This window comes from Hyla sarda, chromosome 10 (genome assembly GCF_029499605.1).
Source record: "Hyla sarda isolate aHylSar1 chromosome 10, aHylSar1.hap1, whole genome shotgun sequence".
Lineage (NCBI taxonomy): Eukaryota > Metazoa > Chordata > Amphibia > Anura > Hylidae > Hyla > Hyla sarda.
Genome location: NC_079198.1, coordinates 41822753 through 41842377, shown reverse-complemented (window position 1 = coordinate 41842377; position 19625 = coordinate 41822753). Strand labels below are relative to the sequence as shown.

General features: G+C 41.5%; 1 protein-coding gene and 1 long non-coding RNA gene across 5 annotated transcripts in view; one reads left to right on the top strand and one right to left on the bottom strand.

Moving 5' to 3' along the window:
* The first annotated feature begins 582 nt into the window (after positions 1-582).
* LOC130294408 (uncharacterized) lies at positions 583-3831 on the top strand. Its single transcript, XR_008848489.1, has 4 exons — positions 583-1477; positions 1780-1994; positions 2410-2516; positions 2777-3831. It is a non-coding gene; the product is annotated as an uncharacterized LOC130294408 (long non-coding RNA).
* A 3073-nt stretch (positions 3832-6904) lies between these two features.
* Positions 6905-19625, bottom strand: part of IFT46 (intraflagellar transport 46) — a 60668-nt gene continuing 47947 nt past the window's right edge. For 3 of the 4 annotated variants that reach the window (XM_056542119.1, XM_056542117.1, XM_056542121.1), the window contains 4 exons: positions 18091-18157; positions 17939-17999; positions 9701-9786; positions 6905-8231 (listed from right to left, as the gene is read on the bottom strand). In XM_056542119.1, coding sequence (XP_056398094.1) covers positions 8139-8231; positions 9701-9786; positions 17939-17999; positions 18091-18157 — 307 coding nt within the window. In that variant the 3' untranslated portion in view covers positions 6905-8138. The remainder of the gene's footprint in view (positions 8232-9700; positions 9787-17938; positions 18000-18090; positions 18158-19625) is intronic. The other variant, XM_056542118.1, reaches the window with a different exon arrangement.

Below are 19625 nucleotides of genomic sequence, written 5' to 3'. Positions count from 1 at the left end.
CAACAAAGGAAAGTATCCAAGTTTCAGAGAGATACGTCTGACTATGCGAATGAAAATGTATACAGATGGAGCACATGTAAAACCATTACAAGATCAGACTCCATCTCATCCATCAACAGTGATATGTCAAGGACATCACAGACATCGATATCAAGCACCATAGGTGGACTTTGGAACAGGTGGGACGATAGACGAAATACGAGAAGAACTGCAAAAAGAAAAGAACAACCTGAAGCTGAGCAAACCTCTGACACTACCTTGAAGGTAATACATTTATCTGACATGCAATTAACGAATGATCAAGTAGAAGTATTGTCCAGGGGATCTTACGTTTTGCCCTTCTTCTCAACCGGATAAATTTACACTGATTAAAGATCTATTTCTTTTTGCTAGGAAATTACTTCTGAAGAAGCATTTTTCTAAACATGATATGTCTCACATCTTTACAGAAAAACAAGAATTGGAAGCACTCTGCGCACTAGAATCTTTAATGTTGGAACAAGAGGAAAACAGCGGTGGGGGTAAGTTCCCAATAGATATCTGTAGGAAATCTACTGTCTTTCCCCCCCTGTCTCTGAGCCCACCAGTGGAAGCATCTATTAAGGCAATGATATGTGAAATTGATCATTTTCCTACCGATAAGCATTTTGATAACCTGACCCATGGTCAGAGGAAGGCACTGACTGAGTTGAGGAAAATGAAGGGGATTATTTTCAAACCAGCAGACAAGGGGGGTAACATTGTACTGTTGCCAAATGAGAAGTATGAGGCGGAGGCCTCCAGACAGCTCAATGACCCCACTTGTTACAAAAAATTGAGTCAGAATCTCCTCAATAGCTTTCAGACACAGCTTTTTGAGATATTGGAACGAGCACTAAAAAAAAATATTTGATGGATTAAAAATTGATCATCCCACGGTAGCAACGTTATACTTGTTACCAAAAGTACACAAGGATAGATTTAATCCCCCGGGTAGACTAATAGTGTCTGGCCGGGGGAGTCTATGTGAACCAGTGTGTCGCTTTTTGGATTTTTACTTACAACCGTGTGTACAAGACCTACCATCCTATATTAAGGATTCAGGTGAGGCCCTGAAAAGATTGGAAGGGGTGATTATGGAGGATGACATGTTTCTTGTATCATGTGATGTGGAATCTTTATATACGTGCATTGATCACAGCCAGGGGCTGTTAGCCAGTAGGTATTTTCTGCAGATGAGGGGCTTTGAGCCCGAACTATTGGAATTATTAATGATCTTACTGGAGTTTGTACTTCAACATAATTTTTTTGTGTTCAAGGATCGGTTCTACTTGCAAACGAGAGGCGTGGCAATGGGTGCCAAATGTGTGCCAGCATATGCAAATTTATTCCTTGGATATTGGGAACAAGAAAACATTTTTACCTATGAAACTTCAATCATGTGGACAGCTGACATCATGGATGTGATGTATAGATGATGTTCTATTCATCTGGCAAGGTACACAAGATTCCCTCTTAGAATTTATACAGAGACTTTCTCAGAATACACTAAATATCAAACTTACACATCAGATCAGTCAAAATCAAATGGATTTCCTGGATCTTAAAATATTCACAGACAGCAGAGGAAGATTACATACTACCATCCATAGGAAGGAGACAAGTGTCAACTCATTGCTTCATGCAAAATCTGCACATCCACAACACACAATTAGAGCAATACCTTATAGACAATTTCTTAGAGCAAGGCGTATATGTGATAAGGAAGAAGAATTTGAAAACCAATCTTTTGATTTGCAGCAACGGTTTCAACAAAGAGGCTACTCAACAAAGGACATATCTGAAGGGTATATGACAGCTCAAAAAACAGCAACGTCCTCAACTTCTACACTCTAGACACAAGAGAAAGGAGTCCAATGACATCAGAATGATTACTGATTATCACTGCAGATGGCAAGACATGATGGGAGCTATGAAGAAACTTTGGCCAATTCTACAGCAGGACCCAGATCTATGTAAGTTACTACCGACACAACCTTTAGTGACCGCTAGACGCTGCAAATCACTTGGGATATTTTGGTAAAAAGTCATTACATATCACCTAGATCTCCATACATCTTTTCCTCAACAGGCCCAAAGTGGGGCTCAGTTCCTTGTGGAGACTGCTCAATTTGCAATCAAGTCATTTAAACAGACACGTTCATGGATTCTAAGGGCCAAAGGGAATATTGTGCATCACATTAATTGTAAAACAACAGCTATCATTTATTATGCCACTTGTCCCTGTGGCCTAATATATGTGGGGATGACAACCAGACAGATGAGGGTTAGAATCCAAGAACATCTACGTGATATAAAAGCTGCAATGAAGGTTGATATAATGGATGTTGAAAACATACAAAAACTTAAACCAATTCCACGTCGTTTCAGAATTGCTCACAATGGACAAGACCACCTTTTGAAGTTTAGATGAATAGATCGTTTACATCTTGGGATTCGCGGAGGCAGCACTCAACAACTACTCGCCAGGAAAGAGTGTAAGTGGATTTACACACTTAGAACAGCATCTTCTATGGGGCTAAATGAGAATACAAGCTTCTCTTGTTTCCTGTAAGTTCTCATTCTCTGGGTTGGGTTAGTATTACTTTATGTTTACTGGTATTTGAGAACATATTTTTTATTTTTAGCAGAATTTGTGGGGTCGTACAGGAGTGTGTAACATTCTTTGTAATGGGAAGGCTCATGTTATATTTATTTAACCTATTTATTAATTAAAAAAATTCTTTTTTTTTAATAGGTCAGAGGAGCGTTCTAATATGAATTACCTTATAGGATGCCACCTTGGATGAATACAGGGATCAAGATGTACATGCACTTTACTTCATTCATTTTTTCACTTATGATTTTCTAAGGATTGTACATATAATTGTACAGTGACTGTTGTTTCATCATATTTTCACTTATTACAATTTTCACATAAGGTGTCACCTTCTGCATTCATGCACTTTATTTATACAGGACGATTATATGTAGTCCTGTATTATTCTACCACTTTTTCGCCCACACACCTTCATGTATTTAATTTAGTTTTCACACCACACACTTATATATTCTTCTAGCTATCTATTCAATATATAGATATATATTTTACATTTATTTTTATATTTTTAATTTTTATATTATCACGAATATAATTTTTCTTTTTTAATAATTTTTTATATATATTCACACATTCATGAGATATTGTTTATATTTTTATTATTCACCAATTATATTTTTTTATTCACCTTTCACACTTCACATACATGACATACATACACCTCTTTTTCTCATATTGTTTTTTCCCATCAGATTGGTATTATTTTGTAGTGTATTTACCCCTTTTTTTTTTGTTCACACAATGTCATTCTCACATTTTTCACTCATCAATTCACTTTCTACCAGTCATACCATTATATATTATTTGTATTTAATTGCGATCCATCCCCTTTGTGGTATGGCACTCCAGGGCAATAAGCCAGTATACTTTGCATGAATTTCTAGATGGCAAGTGTGCAATATGAGCAGCTGTGAATCGGTGACACATGATTGTCGGTACACCTTTTTTTTGCTGCTATATGCAAGATTGCACTTTATTTTTCTTGCTGTATTTGGTGCATGCTGCGACCTAACTTATATTGGGCCAGGATTCCAAGGCTACAATCTATTATGAATTTGTTCCTAGCATGCAACATATGAATTTTCTATTTTTCTGGATAATGATGCATTGATTTGTGACTCTGTGTTCCCCCCACTGCTGCGGTGTTTTTAATATTTCAATGTGTATATGTTTTTTTAGGGGAGGGCCTATTATGTCATTTATTCAGGGTTTCTAATAAAGACTTGACATTGTTCAATACACTAGTATTTTTGTGTTTCATTACTTAGGGGTTGAGACATTTTTGTAGGTTTATTAATAATTTTCTTTTCTCGCCTTCAGCAGAGTTGATATATGTATGTGATTGGTGGTCTTACTTATGTAGGTTGTTACGATGGAGAAAAGGAACTGCGGCGGGAGGACTCCGCCCGAATGGACTCTGGGGATGATGCAGAAGAAAGACGACCCGGATGGCCCCGGAAGAGCAGTAAGGAATGGCGGGATGGGCGCTCAAGGGACGTCTCCCTAGGAGACGGGCACAAAAAGGATCGCCCCAAGGCGGAGACCCCCTTCTGGGAGACCCTGGCCAAATCAGAGATGGTCTGAGAGAGAGAGAGATCAGACCTTATACAATCTGGCGGACCATCCTGAACGGTAGCAACAGGAGGACCGGGCCGCAAGGCTGCACAGGGTGGGTAGAGAGGTTCAGCGGAACCACCTGGCAGTTTAGTTTGACAGCCGGAGCAGGCATAGTAAGTGACCAGAGCAGAGGCAGTCTGCCAGGGAGGGGGGGTCGGACATAGCCACTAGTAAGTCAGACAATAGACAGACAAGGAGCGAGCTGACCCAGGTCCTGTGTCCAGAGAGATGCAGGTCTGGAAGGAGCAGCTGGATCAGAAGCTGTGCAGAGCTGTAGCCCTGAGGTCCACTCTGGAGCCGGGAAGGAGGAACCAGCTGACCCTTAAACCTCCTGTCCTATAGGGGCCCCTTTAGGACAGGAGAGGCAGGGGGAGGAGAAATATGTCCCCTTTGCCGAACGCGCCCCTCTGATAGGGTGATGCGCAAGGAGACAGGCTGGCCAGGAGAGGAGGAGGGAGCCCTTGCGCGCGAGCAGGTGGGCGGAGCTAAGCACAGGCTGAAGCCGCAGGCAACAGTAATTATACTGCCAGAGTCCCCCGCATACAGAGCGCAGCCTGGCCATAGAGGGGACCTCCGGAAGTACAGAGCGCCGCCGGAGGGGAAGAGCCCCAGGAGTGGACAAGCGCTGGGACGGAGGCCGCGGTAGAACAGGGTACACCGCCAAGCGCTGGCTGATGGCGAGGAGGGGTTAACAGCCCATTCAGCAAGCAGCAGATACCCCATGGTCCTGTGTCCCCAATGAAGAGCTCGAGAAATGTATATATACACACACACACACACACACGTCCATTTCCGTTAACTCAACGGAAAAATTGAAGTATCTATAGTTCCATTTGCGGGAAAGGGTTAATAGTAATCATTTTGTGTATTTTGGCCGATATTCCATACAGATTATTTGAGAGAATGCCAACAGGGCATAAAATATCCAAATTAAAATTCTGTTTAAATATAGGTGAGAAATCTGCATCTAAAACCCCGAGGTGCCCCTGAGGAAGTCACCCTTGGTGACGGAACACGTGGGCACCTGTTTCTGGGGGGGGGGGGGCACCCGTACCTACTATGGGATGTAGTATAACTTTCTTTTCCCTTGATAGAATACTGGTCAGTATTATTGATTAACCTGTGACTATGGACACTGTGGTTATTCATCATTGTGTGATTGTTACCATTGCTAGCACCTTGCCCAGGTGTGTGCTTATTACCTGGAATTGCATGTTATTACTTCCATAATTACTTTGCTGCTAGGACTAGTGCAATAAATACACCTATATTCACTAACTCATACTGGGGTACACGGCAATAAGGAAGTGTTTTGTCTTACATATTTAGGATTGCGGGTGTCCCTTGAGGGGACTCTCCCGGTTTCTGGGGGTTCCCCTCCGTGGTATTGGGAGACCATGTATTTACTGTCTCCCACATTTTAATTGTTTTTCAACCTTGATACATACACTGGCCCTGATTTACTTAAAGTGGAGTGTTTATTCTGGAGTGATTTCAATATCATTCGTCTCTTTTTCAGACTTATTTACTATTCTGTTGCACATGTCGGTTATTTTTCTGTTGCACATTTTTTGTGTCGCAGCAGTCAATTGTATCGCACAAAATCCGAGCTCAAGAAATTCAAAATGGTTTACTGACTTGTTTGCTTAAAAATGTTTCCATGAATCAAAAGTATTCATGTGTTATAATTTTTCAAACATTACAAAAATTCTCCCTGTTTATCAGCTTGGGGGTTAAAGGGGTATTCCAGGCAAAAACTTTTTTTTATATATCAACTGGCTCCGGAAAGTTAAACAGATTTGTAAATTACTTCTATTAAAAAAATCTTAATCCTTACAATAGTTATTAGCTTCTGAAGTTGAGTTGCTGTTTTCTGTCTAACTGCTTTCTGATGACTCATGTCCCGGGAGCTGTCCAGCTCCTATGGGGATATTCTCCCATCATGCAAGGGATATTCTCCCATCATGCACAGCTCCCGTGACGTGACATCATCATTGAGCAGTTAGACAGAAAACTTCAGAAGCTAATAACTATTGGAAGGATTAAGATTTTTTAATAGAAGTAATTTACAAATCTGTGAAGTTTGCAAGAACAGATACAGCGCCAGGCACTGCTAATCCAATATTACAGCCTCAATGCATGGGATGGATAGTGCTGCTGTGACCTTAAAAGTGGACCTTCCTGGCTACGTGGAGGTGCAGACCAAACAAGCAGGTAATTCAGATCAGTAAGTTAGACGAAGAAAAAAGAAGCAGAAGCAGTATACAAAGTCTTGTCCTTTATTCACACCGGCAGAGTGGAATAATAAAATATGGTCACACACGCGGGGAGTGAGAGCAGCCGCTCTAAAGATGCGGGGGCACACCGCACATTCAGAGCGGCTGCTCTCACTCCCCGCGTGTGTGACCGTATTTTATTATTCCACTCTGCCGGTGTGAATAAAGGACAAGACTTTGTATACTTCTTCTGGTGGTGAGTGCGACTTCTTTTTTCTTCGTCTAACTTATTGATCTAATTTACAAATCTGTTTAACTTTCCGGAGCCAGTTGATATATACAAACAAGTTTTTGCCTGGAATACCCCTTTAAATTGATTTCAACCTAATATTGCAAATGTGTTAAAAAGAAAAAAATATATATAAACATTAACTATCACAAAAGCATTCAATATTTTATTAATAAAAGTGTTTAACTGTACAAAATGTTTTCAGGTTGTAAAACAAGTTACTTTCACATAAAACACAATGACAAACAGTCCCTTGTTAGAAATCACTCCATTTTTGGAATTTCACTAGGCCTCTTGGCTGTCGGTTATTGTTTGAGGCAAACACACACTTTCTCGAGTGATTTTGGAAGTACTACAAATATTTTTAGTTTTTTGTCGGTAAAACGCCCATTTTTGCATAAAACACGCTCATTTCAGAGTTAAAAAAAACAATGTTTTCTAAAGTGTCGGTTGTGCGACTAAAATTTGGTTTAATAAATAGTCGCACAGACGTTGCGACTAAAATTTAGGCGCAATAACCGAGAAAAAGAGTCAGGGCCACTGTGTTTTTTCATATGATTCAATAAAGTATATATTGCTTATCTATTGGTGTTTGCCCTTATGTGCTTTTTCTTAATTGTCTTATATATATATATATACACACACACACACACACACACACACATATACATATCATACAGACATGTCCATTTGCGCTAACTCAATGGAATGGACGTATTTATAGTTCCATTTTCGGGAAGGGGTTAATAATAAGCATTTTTTTGTATTTTGGCTAATATTCCATACAGATTATCTGAGAGAATTCAAACGGCATAAAATATCCAAATTAAATTCAGTTTTAATATAGGTGAGAAATCTGCATCTAAAACAGGACCTAACGTTAAACATGTGAACATAGAATAAATGTTCTCTGTCTATTTATAAATCACTTTAAGTCAAGTCTGAGACATCATTGTAAGAATTATGCCTGCACAGTGACATCACTAACTGTACATTCAGGGGTGTAACATGAGTAGAAGGGTGAACTAATTTCCATATGTGACATGTCAATAGCCAATAAAAGTTTTTGTAAATTTTTGGTAAAATAGGTTGAACATGTTTATTAAATGTAAATTATATTAAATTAAACTACAAAAAAATATTATATACACATACAAAGGCCAACACGACACGTAGTTTCTGTTTGATATTTTCCAGTGAGACAATTTTTTTCTAAAGTGGGGAAAAAAAAAAAAAAAAAAAGATACCCACCAGCCCAAATTCCCAACATGCTTTTTGCAGCGATATTTAGAGATGCCTCGGGGTGGGAGCACTCAGACCACAACTGTTAACAACTTTTAACAAGTCAAAAATGCAGTGACAGAAATGGAGGTGTTCTTTAACTGTAGAGTACACGTTCTGTATCTGCACTTGTTACAGTCTTCCCAGAGGAGTTTGTCTCTTTCTTCCCCTCTGCCAAAGTTTTGAAATGCTGTCAAAAGAAAACACATCGGTGTCATATGAAATATGAAGTTTTCAGTGCAAAATTAGAAATCCTCCAATTAGAGATTTACAATTCGCTCCCCAGAGCCCAGCATAAAATAGAATATTTTTGCCTACTCTCTTAAGCTTGGTTTCCACACAGGTTCTTTTCTGACTTTTTTTTTTAAACTGCAACCTTGGTTTTTGAGCCAAAGCCAGAATTGTATCCAAAAGGAATAGGAAATATAAAGGAAGGACTTAAAACTTCTCCTTTCTACTGGATCCATGCCTGACTGTGGCTCAAAATCTGCAGTGGCAGTTTTCAAAAAAAAAAAAAAAATGCCAGAACAAAACCTGTGTGGAAAGCTAGCCTTGTGGGGAACTTTCACTCAATAGATAAAAATGGCAGTATACTGCTTATAATAAAGTTCAAGGAATGGTCAAATGTTGGCTAATGTATTTGCTTTTAGTTACCAAGATACTGGCATTTTCCTGTTTGTTGTGGTGGCCATTTCGCAAAGGAGATAACAGGAAATTCAGCCTCCTAACAATTTTGTTGGCATGTTCAGTCAATAACAAAATGTTCAGTTTACCATCAGTTCCTCAGAAGCTAAGTCAAAGGTTAAAACAAATAGGGCTACTCTTCCTATAACTTTATGAAAAATATGCATGTAAACATTTTTTTTTTAATCAAAAAAGTAATACACCATAATGGACAAGGGTTAAGCACATTTAAAAGTGTTACTGCCATTTTCGTTAACTTTTGATATGTCTCTTACACATGTGAAAATATAAGATATTTGGGTTCTGAGATCTATTCAGTGTCTGTCACTAGATTATGCATGGACCTAGTGACAATCCCTTTAATCTTTTTGAAAATGAGCATGCATATAAAAGGAAAAAAATTAAATCTAACTACAACCCATCAAAACCTACTATATTTCCCACAGTGACAGCAAGCTCTACACAGACAATGAGCCACCTTAGCTATTTCATCTCTTCATGATTGGAAATGCAACACAACGGTCTAAGCTCTGACTTGTGATCAGTACGAGAAATTTATTAACAACCTTACTTTTACAAACCTCATAAGTAAATTCATTCTGTATATTATTTTATACTGACTGAAGTATCTACGTCTGAGACTGTCATCGATTGTATAAAAGGTCAGTAAAATATTTTGGATTTCCCCATAGAAAGAGTTTGGAGCACACACTAGCGGTAGGGTATTCATTTTAGGTTTACCCAATGAACTAGAACACTACAATACACTATGCAATGAAAAACATTACTGAGGAAAACAAAATTATTAGATTATAAGAACATAACAGTATCAGAACACTGCCAGCAGCTAACACGCAATATTGCAACACAGACCAGATCTGTTTTTGGGCCTTTAGAAGAAACTAACCAAACTGGCCGTCTAAATAGGTCTGTGTGTGATAACCGCAGACGTCAACAGTGAACTCATTTACTTACTTGAGAGTTCTTAAATTCTGAATAAAGAGAAAACAGAATGTGTAATGATTGTACTCGGCTCTTGTAAACAGGGATGTCCAGCAGAGCTGAAAAAGAGGATTGTTTTCATTACACTAATCAGAAAGTATCACCTTGTGCATATATATTAAATTTAATGAAAACAACTGATGTTTGTTTTACCATAAACAAAAACCAAAATAAAAAAACTATTTGTGGGTGAAAAGTTAACCCTCCCCAGCAATTCTGTAAATTGTAAAGAATTTTACTTTTACGCCATTTACGGCAGTACAAATCACATTTGATTAATATTCTATGGGATAGTATGATCACAGCGAAACCAAAGTTATTTTTTTTAAATGTCTTACTTCTTGAATAAAAGAATACAAATGAAAACGAAAAAAACTAAATGTAAAAAAAAAATCTTAACCCCTTCGCTCTCCAGGGCGTATGGGTACGTCCTGGGAAGCGGGGAGCAGCAACAGAGTGGGATTGTGACGTCATCCCGCTTTGTACCGTGCGGCCCCGAGCTGGAATCAAGAGCCAGGGGCCACTGCTGAGAGGCTATTAACCTTTTAGATCCTGCTATCAAAGCTGATTGCTGGACCTAAAGCAGGCAACAGCCGGGGACCACACAGTACACAGATCGCGGTAAGTGATCTTCTCTGTGACCTTCTAAAAGCTGCAAAACTACAACTCCCAGCATGCCCAGACAGCCAAAGGCCGTGTGGGCATGCTGGGAGTTGTAGTTTTGCAACATCTGGAGGGTCACAGTTTGGAGACCACTGTGTAGTGGTCTCCAAACTGTGGTCCTCCAGATGTTGCAAAACTACAACTTTCAGCATGCACTCGCTGTCTGGGCATGCTGGAGTTGTAGTTTTGCAACATCTGAAGTGGCACAGTTTGGAGACCACTATACGGTGGTCTCTAAACTGTAGCCCTTCAGATGTTGCAAAACGTCAATTTCCAGCATGGCCAGACAGTCAGGGATGCTGGGCATGTAGTTCTGCAATATCTGACCCTTCATATGTTGCAGAACTACAACTCCCAGCAAGTCTGGACAGTCTGGGCATGCTTGGAGTTGTAGTTTTGGAACAGCTGGAGGCACAATTATTGGAATCACTGAGCTAGAGTCTGTTTTCTAACTCAGTGGTTCCCCACCAGTATGCCTACAGCTGTTGTAAAACTACAACTCCCAGCATGTACGGTCTGTCATTTTGCCACAACTGAAGGTTTTGGGCGCCCCCCATGTGAATGTACAGGGTACATTCACACGGTCGGGTTTACAGTGGGTTTCCTTCTACAAGTTTGAGCTTTGGCAAATTTTCCGCTGCAGCTCCAACTCCCAGCGGAAAACTTACTGTGAACCCCTGCCTGTGTGAATGTACCCTAAAAACACTACACTACACTAAAAAATAATGAAAAGTACAACACTACATATACACCCCCTTCCACGTCCGTCCCCCCCCCCCCCAATAAAAAACGTCTCATATGGCAGTGTTTCCTAAAGGGAGCCTCCAGCTGTTGCAAAACCACAACTTCCAGTACTGCCGGACAGCCATAGACTGTCTTGGCAGGCTGGGAGTCTTGCAACAGCTGGAGGCACCCTGTTTGGGAAACACTGCTGTAGGGTTTTACTGTAGGTAACCGGGTCCGCCCCTATTGCAAATTCCTCAAATGCGCATGGCGCTCTCTCACTTCAGAGCACTGTCGTATTTCAAGGCAACAGTTTAGGGCCACATATGGGGTATTTCTGTACTCGGAAGAAATTGCACTACAAATTTTGGGGCGATTTTTCTCCTTTTACCCCTAATGAAAAGGTAAAGTTGGGGGCTACACCAGCATGTTCGTGTAAATATAATACATGCTGGTGTTGCCCCATACTTTTAATTTTCACAAGAGGTAAAAGGAGAAAATGACCCCCAAAATTTTTAACACATACGGAAATACCCCATATGTGTACGTAAAATGCTCTGTGGACGAACTACATCGCTCAGAAGTGAGAGAGCGCCATGTACATTTGAGGCCTAAATTGGGGATTTGCACAGGGGTGGCTAATCGTTACAGCGGTTCTGACATGAACGCAAAATAAGCACCCACATGTGACCCCATTTTGGAAACTACACCCCTCACGGAATGTAACAAGGGGTATAGTCTTAACTTCAGGTCTTTGAAAAATTTTCGCTAAAGTAGGACATGAAAATAAAAAAAAAAAAATTTTTCCCTGAAATGCTGGCGTTACCCCAAATTTTTCATTTTCACGAGGGGTAATAGAAATGGGGTTACACATTTTGGGGGGCCTTTTTCCTGAGTATATAATTACCCCATATGTGGAAGTAAAGTGCTCTGCGGGCAAACTACAATGCTCAGAAGAGAAGGAGCGCCATTGGGCTTTTTGAGAGAGAATTGGGCTGGAATTGAAGGCTGTGTGTGTTTACAAAGGCCCCATGGTGCCAGAACAGTGGACCCCCTCCACATGTGACCCCATTTTGGAAACTACACCCCTCACGGAATGTACCAAGGGGTACAGTGAGCATTTACGCCCCACAGGTGTCTGACAGATTTTTTGAACAGTCGTCGGTAAGATCTGTCAAATGCCAGTGGGGTATAAATGCTCACTGCACCCCTTATTAAGTTCTTTGGGGGGTGTAGTTTCCAAAATAGTATGCCATGTGTTTTTTTTTTTTTTACTGTTCTGGCATCATGGGGGCTTCCTAAATGCGACATGCCCCCAAAAACCATTTCAGCAAAATTCGCTCTCCAAAAGCCCAATGTTGCTCCTTCCCTTCTGAGCCCTCTAGTGCACCCACAGAGCACTCGACATGCACATATGAGGTATTTTCTTACTCGAGAGAAATGGGGTTACAAATTTTGTGGGGCATTTTGTACTATTACTCCTTGTGAAAATGAAAAGTTTTGGGTAACACCAGCATTTCAGTGTTAATCAAATTTTTCATTTTCACGGCCCACTTTAACAATAAGTCGTCACTGGACTCCTTGTTATGTGCTTTGAGGGGGTTTAGTTTCCAAAATAGTATGCCATGTGGGGTTATCTTTGCTGTTTTGGCACCATAGGGGCTTCCTAAATGTGCATGGCCCTCAAAAACCATTTCAGAAAAATTCACTTTCCAAAATCCCATTGTTGCTCCTTCCCTTCTGTGCCCTCTACTGCGCCCTCAAAAAACACTTGACATACACATATGAGGTATTTCCTTACTCAAATAAATTGGGTTACAAATTTTGGGGGGCTTTTTCTCCAATTACCCCTTGTAAAAATTAAAAAATTGGGTCTACAAGAACATGCGAGTGTAAAAAATTTTTAATTTTCTCCTTCACTTTGCTGCTAATCCTATGAAACACCTAAAAGGGTTAACAAACTTTCTGAAAGTCATTTTGAATACTTTGAGGGGTGCAGTTTTTATAATGGGGTATTTCTAATATGAAGGCCCTTCAAATCCACTTCAAAACTGAACGAGCAGAGAGCTTCAAAGTTAGAAAAATGCTAAATTTTCTATTTTTTCATCAAATTTTGGAATTTTTCACCAAGAAATGATGCAAGTATGGACAAAAATTTACCACTAACATGAAGTAGAATATGTCACGAAAAAACAATCTCGGACTCAGAATGAAAAGTAAAAGCATCCCAGAGTTACTAATGCTTAAAGGGACAGTGGTTCGAATTGCAAAAAATGCTCCCGTCCCTAGGGTTGTAATGGGCTCCCTCCCCAAGGAGTTAAAAAGTAAAACATTTAAAAAATAATAACTTTGGTTTCGCTATGATCATACTAACCCAAAGGTGCGGACACGAGAATTAGAAGCCAAATGCCATTGGAACAGAATAGAAAGAGCCGACACTTGACCCTTAAGAGAGCTGAGTGTCAAATGCTGATCCAAACTGGATTGTAGAAAAGCAAGAAGGCGCGGAAAGGAAAACACGACCGGGGAAACGGACTGTGCCTCACACCACTGGAAATAAGCCTTCCAAGTGCGGTAGTAAATCCTGGCGGAGGAAGGCTTCCGTGCTCGAAGCATGGTGCAAATCACCCTGGAAGAAAATCCCTGAGCTCTCAAAACTGCGGTTTCAACCGCCACACCGTCAAATGCAGCGGAGTGGCAGAGAGTACCCTGGGAGAGCAGATCGGCACGAAGTGGAAGATGCAGCAGTAGGTCGGCGACCAGCCGAATCACGTCGGCGTACCACGCGCGATTGGGCCAGTCTGGGAACGCCCTCCGCCTTGAGTTTCCGCAGAACCATGGGCAGAAGAGGGAGAGGCGGGAAGAGGTAAGGTAGACGGAAGGACAACTATGGAAGGACCAAAGCGCCCACCACCAGAGCCTGACAGTCTCGCGACTTTGCAAAAAAGTGGGGAACCATCCTGTTGTAGCGCGACACAAGAGATCCATGTCCAGTATTCCCCAGACCTGTGCAAACACTTCTGGATGAAGAGACCACTCCTTCGGATCCGCCGAAGACAGACTGAGAAAATATGCTTCCCAATTCTCCACTACCGGGATGTGGATCACGGAGAGAGAGGGAACTCAAGCCTCGGCCCCGATCAGAATCCTGGAGACCTCCTCCATCACAGAGTGACTGCGTGTGCCACCGTGGCGATTGATGTAGGCCACAGCCGTGGCATTGTCCGACTGAACACGGACCGGCTGATCCTGCAGGAGGGTCTCCCAGCGGAGCAGGCAAAGAAAGATGGCCCGGAGCTCCAGAAGATGGATGGGAAGGAGAGCTTTCGGAGGAGACCAGCGACCCTGAACCGTCAGATCCCGGAACACACCTCCCCAGTCCTGTAGACTCGCATCGGTCGTGACAACCTGCCAGTTGAGGGGGAGAAAGGACCTCCGTTGAAGGAGGGGAGATTGTAGCCACCACAGAAGGGACTGCCAAAACGACAGGGGCCAAAAGGATCCGCCAATCCAGGGATAACGGAGACTTGTCCCACCTGGCCAATATGGCCAGCTGGAGGGGGCGATAATGAAACTGGGCAAAGGGGATCGCCTCCATGGCAGCCACTATCCGGCCCAGAACCCCTATGCAGAAACTAATAGGAATCAGGGAATTGCGTCGTAGGTGACGGACACCGTGCTGCAGAGAGCACCATTTGGGGGTCCCTGGGCATTTGCACGGGATGCCTGCTGATAGATATCAGCAGTCATCCCGGTCTGGTCCCCATTCGGCAGGGGCCGAAATTCCCACTGGCGTAAAGATACGCTATGGGTCCTTAAGTACCAGGGCGTCAGGGCGTACCTGTGCGCCCTGGGTCCTTAAGTGGTTAAATAGGAAAGGGACTTTAATTACCACATGACAATATATTCATGCTTTAGTATGCTCACTACTGCCACCCATTACAACCCATATACCTCATTTTATTCAACAAACCTACAACTTAAACTGAAAAATAAAAGAACCGATCTGATTGGTTGCTATGGGCATCTAAGCAACTTTTCCTCAGGTCAGGTTTTGATAAATCTCCTTTATTGTGTCCAGGAATATTGATCTGCCAGTCTGCTTTGGTTCTCATAGAAATCACCTGATACATACAGTGGTGCTTGGAAGTTTGTGAACCCTTGAGAATTTTGTCTATTTCTAAATACATTTGACTTAAAAATAAGATTTTCACACAAGTTCTAAACATTAAAGAAAATCTAATCAAACACATGAAACTGAAAAATATTAGACATGATCCAATATCATATATCTGTTAGTGGCAAACATATGTGAACCTTTAAGATTAGCAGATCATTAGCAGATTAAAGGGTCTATTCACACTTACAGTATCCTGCGCATATCTTAAGTGCGGATTTAAAGCTGTGTCCAGTCATTAAGTTTACATTCATTTACAGTCATTTATTTAGTTTGAAAATCTGTAGCTTAAAATCCTGAGCAAATATGCACAGGATACTGTACATAGATCCGCAGCGTATTGCAAACTGCGGATCCGCTGGTGACCTGACCCTTAGCTTGCCTCCAGCTGTTGCCCCATCTCAGCTCTGGCCTGCTTGCAGCGGCAATCCGCCACTCCGAGCAGCCACAAACGGCCTGTGAGTCGCTGAATGCACTCGCAGTGTACTCAGACATCGTGAAGCAGGCCAGGGGGCAGTGCGGGTGGGTGACAACAGCTGGAAGCACACTAAGGGTCAGGTCACAGGAGGATCCGCAGCATAAAATACGCTGCTGATCCATTACGTGTGACCCTACACTAAAGGTGAAATAAGAGTCAGGTATTTTGAATCAGTGGCATAACGATTAGGTGTGAGCGGACAACCTGTTTTATTTGAAGATTACAGATCTATTGAATTCTGATATTCACAGCACTTGCTTGTGAAAGTGAATCACAGCACAAACAAAGGTGATTTCTGAGGAGTTGTTGATACTGGAAAAGGCTAGAAAAGGTTACAAAACAACCTCTAAAGTTTGGACTCAACTAATCCTGCCAGACAGATGTGAACAAATGGAAGAAACTAAAAATGTATTACCCTTCCCAGAAGTGGTCAACCAGCAAAGTTCTAGCCATGAGCAACGTCTGCAAGGTCACAAAGGAACCCAAGGTAATTTCTAAGCAACGAAAGGCCTTTCTCACATTAGCTTTTGTTAATGACAAAACTAAAGACAATTATCTGTCCCAAATGGTGCAGAGCCCGACCAGAGGGGGCGCCCTACTAGACTTAATATTAACCAACAGACCTGACAGAATAACTAATGTGCAGGTAAAAGGACACCTGGGAAATAGTGATCATAATATAATACATTATAACTTGTTCTTCAATAAGGGAATCTCTCGAGGGGCCACAAAAACAATGAACTTCAGGAAGGCGAAGTTTGATCAGCTCAGAGAAGCCCTTAACAATATAAAATGGAATATTATCCTCAAAAACAGGAATACTGACACTAAATGGGAGACTTTTAAAGATATCTTAAATTATCACTGTAATAAACATATACCTTATGGGAATAAAAGGGTCAGAAATTAAAGAAAACCAATATGGATAAATAAAAACATTAAAGGGGCAATAAATGACAAAAATAAAGCATTTAAAATACTAAAACAGGACAGCAGTGAAGAAGCATTAAAAAGCTATAGAGAAAAATGTAAAATATGTAAAAAACAAAGAAAAGCGGCAAAAATAAAGACAGAAAGACTCATTGCCAAAGAGAGTAAAACTAACCCCACAATGTTCTTTAACTATACTAATAGCAAATAGGTCAAAAATGAAAGTGTGGTCCCCTTAAAAATTATGAGGAAGAAATTATAAACGGGGATCAGGAAACAGCAAATATATTAAACAAATTCTTCTCCACTGTATTCACTGAGGAAAATGAAATGCCAGGTGAAATACAGTGTGATAAGATAAAATTCCCAGTACAGGTCACCTGTCTAACCCAGGAAGAAGTACAGTGCCGCCTCCAAAAAAGCAAAACAAACAAATCACCAGGTCCAGATGGCATTCACCCCTCGTGTTCTAAAGGAATTAAGTAATGTTATAGACAGACCCCTATTTTTAATATTTCGGGACTCTACAGCAACAGGGACTGTTCCCCTGGACTGGCGGATAGCAAATGTGGTACCAATATTTAAAAAGGGAACAAAAGGTGACCCAGGGAATTATAGACCTGTTAGTTTAACCTCTGTTGTATGTAAATTGTTTGAGGGTTTTCTAAGACATGCTATTTTGGAATATCTTGATACAAATAAATGTATGACCCCATATCAGCATGGCTTTATGAGGGAACGGTCCTGTCAAACTAACCTGATCAGCTTCTCTGAGGAGTTGAGCTCCAGACTGGACCAGGGGGAATCGCTGGATGTCGTATATCTGGATTTTTCCAAAGCATTTGATACAGTGCCACATAAAAGGTTGGTGCATAAAATGAGAAGGATTGGGCTGGGGGACAATGTGTGTAAGTGGGTAAGTAACTGGCTCAGTGATAGGAAACAGAGGGTGGTTATTAATGGTACTTATTCTGACCCCCCCCCCCCCCCCCCCCCGACCTCCTGAATGGGGCCGCGGCAGTCTGCCAGAAGCAGCCGTTCCAACCCCCTGCAGGATGTGTTGGCCGCCGCTATGTGAGGGGGTTGGCATGCCCCTTCCAGAAGATTGCTAGGGCCCCGTTCTGGAGATCGCTGGGGGTCTCAGCGGTTGGACCCCCGCGATCTATAACTTATCCCCTATCCTTTTGACTATTTATTAATAATCTAAGAATATTGGAACTTGTAACAAATTTTAACTTACCGAGTATCATATCAATGTACGTGGCAAGATCACAGTCCAATTCTGCAGTTGGTAGACTTATCTGGTAACATCAAAATAGAAGGAAGGTTTAGCTGATCTGTTCCCTGCAATGTTAGAAGTAAATTTCAACTTCAATTTTATCATAACCTCACCTTTCCAAGGCATTCCTCAAACTCCAAAGGCCATTCCTGCATCAGAGTTTCGACTTCAGGCATAGGTCTAGTAATAAAAATACACTATTAACTATACTGTACATTTATACAGGGATAAAGCTTAGTGCACACTACTGTTTGGATAATTACAGATAGAAGTAAAAATCTATTGCTAAAGAAAATCTTTCCCTACCAGTGACAGACTATGGGGCAAGTTTAGTGTCAAATTTAGTGCATACATTGTCCAGCCTGTGCCATGTTAGTTTCCTTAAGTAGTACATCGTATATACATTTGCTAAAAGGAACCTGTCCTCAGTTTTATGCTTCCCGAACTATAAGCAGCATGAAATCCCTTATAACAACCATCCATGATTCATTCTAAAACACTGTAGCATCTAAGAAAAATCATAATTTAAATACTGTTTGGGGATAACACTACAAGTCACTGGGGCAGCCTTAGTCCGCTTCTCCACTCAGTGCTAGGCTTGATTGATAGAGCTCTCTCTACTTGTGTGTGTAAGTTAAGCATGGGGGTCGAGAGAGAAGCCAGCTGAGACTGCCCTGGTCACCTGTGGCCTTGGTCCCGGACAGTTTTGTTTCTTCTAATTTTTAGATTGAATCATAGATGGTTGTAATAATGGAGCAAGAATTTTATAAAAGGTTGCTTTTAAAAGGGTACTCCGCTCCAGACATCTTATCCCCTATAAGACAAGGGGACCCCCGTGATCTCTGCAGCAGTGCCCTGCTGTCATCACTACAGAGCACACTGGCTCTGTGCGTGATGACTGGGCGATGCAGCGGACAGAGCATCGTGACGCTGTAGTGATGATGGCGGGGCACCGCTGCAGAGATCAGACAACTTATCCCTTTTCCTTTGGATAGGGGATAACATGTCTGAGGAGGAGTACCCCTTTAACATATGTTTAAATGGGCACTGTCAGATATAAAAACTTTTGATATGTTGTAAAGCATGCAAAACCAATAGGTTTTGCAATTGCTTTCATTAGAAAATTTTCAGTATTTTATACTGAAAAAGCCAGTCAAACAACTGACCCCCCCCCCCCTGCCTGCTTGGACACATACTAGTCCTGCTGTGTCCATGCATCATCACCTACGTCATGGACACACTTCCTCGATTGACAGCTGTTAGCGCAGGGCTCACAGCTGGAGGAAAAATCCTCCCACTGTCAGCTTGTGTCCCGCTGTCAGTGAGGGCAAGCTGGGAGTTGTAGTTTTGCGAATGCTAGGAGAGATGGGAGCAGACCGCATACTGAAGGAGGGGGCGGAGACCTGCACAGTGAGGCCACGCCCCCTCCCTTTGAGAGGAATTCAGACTAGTGAACTAAATTAAAAGTGTAATAAAAAATAAATAAAGGTGCTAGACACATAAAAATTAGATGTACATGGTCAGGATTAGGTACTGACTGATATATACATAAAAATATTTTTTTTTTTGATCTGACGGGTAAACTTTAAGTTTACACCTAACTGGTGTGGACCCGGTGGGTTACCTTACTGGTTTGATTTGGGGACAA